The 2500-nt window shown below is 50.2% G+C and overlaps 1 protein-coding gene across 1 annotated transcript in view; it reads left to right on the plus strand.

The window, feature by feature from the left end:
* The window catches only part of lama2 (laminin, alpha 2), a 441866-nt gene that overhangs the window by 245336 nt on the left and 194030 nt on the right, over nt 1-2500 (plus strand). Inside the window, exon 18 of the mRNA XM_063223771.1 lies at nt 1722-1808. Within this exon, the coding sequence (XP_063079841.1) occupies nt 1722-1808 (87 nt within the window). The remainder of the gene's footprint in view (nt 1-1721; nt 1809-2500) is intronic.

Genomic DNA, 2500 nt, shown 5'->3' on the forward strand with positions numbered 1-2500 from the left:
CTACACACCACACGCGTGCAGGCATTCACATACAGTACACACACACACACACACACACACACACACACACACACACACACACACACACACACACACACACACACACACACACACACACACACACACACACACACACACACACACACCATGCCATCCAGTGCACACACGTTCACACACACACACACACACTCTCCCGTAATCCCCCCCTCCCCTCCCTCCCCCTCCCCTCACCCATGGCTGTATCCAGTGTCATTGTAAATAGCCAGAGCCACTCATTCATTCCATTACAGTGCGGTCAGGAGAAGGAACAGCCCACACCACCACCTCCACTTAACCCTGTTTTACCACCCCCCACCCCATCAATTTCTCACCTATTCATTAAAGGTGCACTGTGTAATGTTTTTAGCACTTTTTTTCCAGAATTCATACTGCCCATTCACAAGTTTTACCTTCACTTAAGAAGCTGTGTACATGTATATGGATATTCATGAAAACACATCGGTTTTGGACTCTTATTATTTCCATGGGTTTTAGACGTCACTTCTGTCACAATAATAAAAAGATGAACCCACATGCCGTGCTTATACTGTATGTGTCCGGATAAAAAAATATCTGCTTTTAAAAATATCTTCATACGTGTAACCAGCACCTAAGAAACCACCCTTAATAAACAGACCCCCTCGACACGACACACACATCAGTTTTGTAACTAGGACCCCCCCCCCACACACACACACAAACACACTCACACACACACACACACACATACAAACCCCAACTCTCGCCCCTTATTTTTGAATCGTCACTCTACAACCCCGTCCCCTTATTCCCGCACCAAGCCAACCACCCCCCCCCCCCCCCCCGGCTGCCGCCCCCCGCCCCTTGCCCCCACCCCTCACCTCCTACCCCAAACCAGTGACCCCCCCGCCCCCCGCCTCACCTCCTACCCCAAACCAGTGACCATTCCATTCAAGCCCTCTCTGTCCAGGCATCTAACACACAAGCACACAAGCACCACCCCACATACCACCCCAAATACCACCCCCTCCCCTCCACTGTTACCCCCCCCCTCCACTGTGCCCCCCCCCTCCTCTGTGCCCCCCCCCCCTCCACTGTGCCCCCCCCCTCCCCTACACTCTCAGCCACCCCCCCCTCCACTGTGTGCCCACCCCCCCCCCCCCCCCCCCCCCCTCCACTGTGTGCCCCCCCCCCTCCTCCACTGTGCCCCTCCACCCCGTCTCCTCTTTCTGTTCCCGCTGAGGTGCTCTATCTTTGGGCCGGGCGAGAACTCTCATTGGCTACCTCTCATTGCCCCTTTTCTCTCTCTCTCTCTCTCTCTCTCTCTCTCTCTCTCTCTCTCTCTCTCTCTCTCTCTCTCTCTCTCTCTCTCTCTCTCTCCATTCCTCCCTCTCTCTCCATTCCTACCCCCCGCCCTCTCTCTCTCTCTCTCTCTCCTTCTATCCCTCTCTCTCTTTTGCTCTCTCCACCCCATCCCACCCCATCACACCCCTCGTTACCCTCCCTCTCTCTCTCCCCCTTTCTCTGCTCGCCGGGGCCTTGTGTGTGTCATTTTAGAGATGATGTGTTGAGCGAGAGAGACGCAGCTCCAGGGATATAATGGCTGTGCTAACGCGTTTCTCTCCGTGTTTCTTTACCGTGTGTGTGTGTGTGTACGCGTACGTGGTGTGTGTGAACGTGTGCGTGGCTCAAAAACAACGCAGCTTCAGTCCGACGTGTCACCTGGGCCGCGACGGGGAGTTAGTGTGTGACCAGTGTCAGCCTGGATACACCGGACCACGCTGTGACAGGTAAGGCCAATGGAAACCCACCGACTGCTCTCCTCTGTTTGCTGTGTGTGTATAGTGTGTGTATAGTGTGTGTGTGTGTGTGTGTGTGTGTGTGTGTGTGTGTGTGTGTGTGTGTGTGTGTGTGTGTGTGTGTGTGTGTGTGTGTGTGTGTGTATGTACAGTATGTCTGTCCGACTCTTTTACTATCTATCTATCTATCTATCTATCTATCTATCTATCTATCTATCTATCTATCTATCTATCTATCTATCTATCTATCTATCTATCTATCTATCTATCTATCTATCTAGTTGCCTGTCTGTCTGTCTGTCTGTTTGCCTATCTATCTATCTATCTATCTATCTATCTATCTATCTATCTATCTATCTATCGATCTATCTATCTATCTATCTATCTATCTATCTATCTATCTATCTATCTATCTATCTATCTATCTATCTATCTATCTATCTATCTATCTATCTATCTATCTATCTGTCTCTCTGTCTCTCTGTCTCTCTGTCTATCTATCTGCCTGTTTGCCTAGCTATGTGTCTAGCTGCCATTGGACTTGCAGTAGGCCATGTATTTACAATGTATCCCTGTATGGACACATACTTTCCTGTCTTTGACTGTCTGTCTATCTGACTGTCTGTCAATCTATCTGTCTGTATTTGAGTGTGTGTGCACTGTACCTAATGTGTCCTGGATCC

The sequence above is a fragment of the Engraulis encrasicolus genome, chromosome 18, assembly GCF_034702125.1.
Source record: "Engraulis encrasicolus isolate BLACKSEA-1 chromosome 18, IST_EnEncr_1.0, whole genome shotgun sequence".
Taxonomy (NCBI): domain Eukaryota; kingdom Metazoa; phylum Chordata; class Actinopteri; order Clupeiformes; family Engraulidae; genus Engraulis; species Engraulis encrasicolus.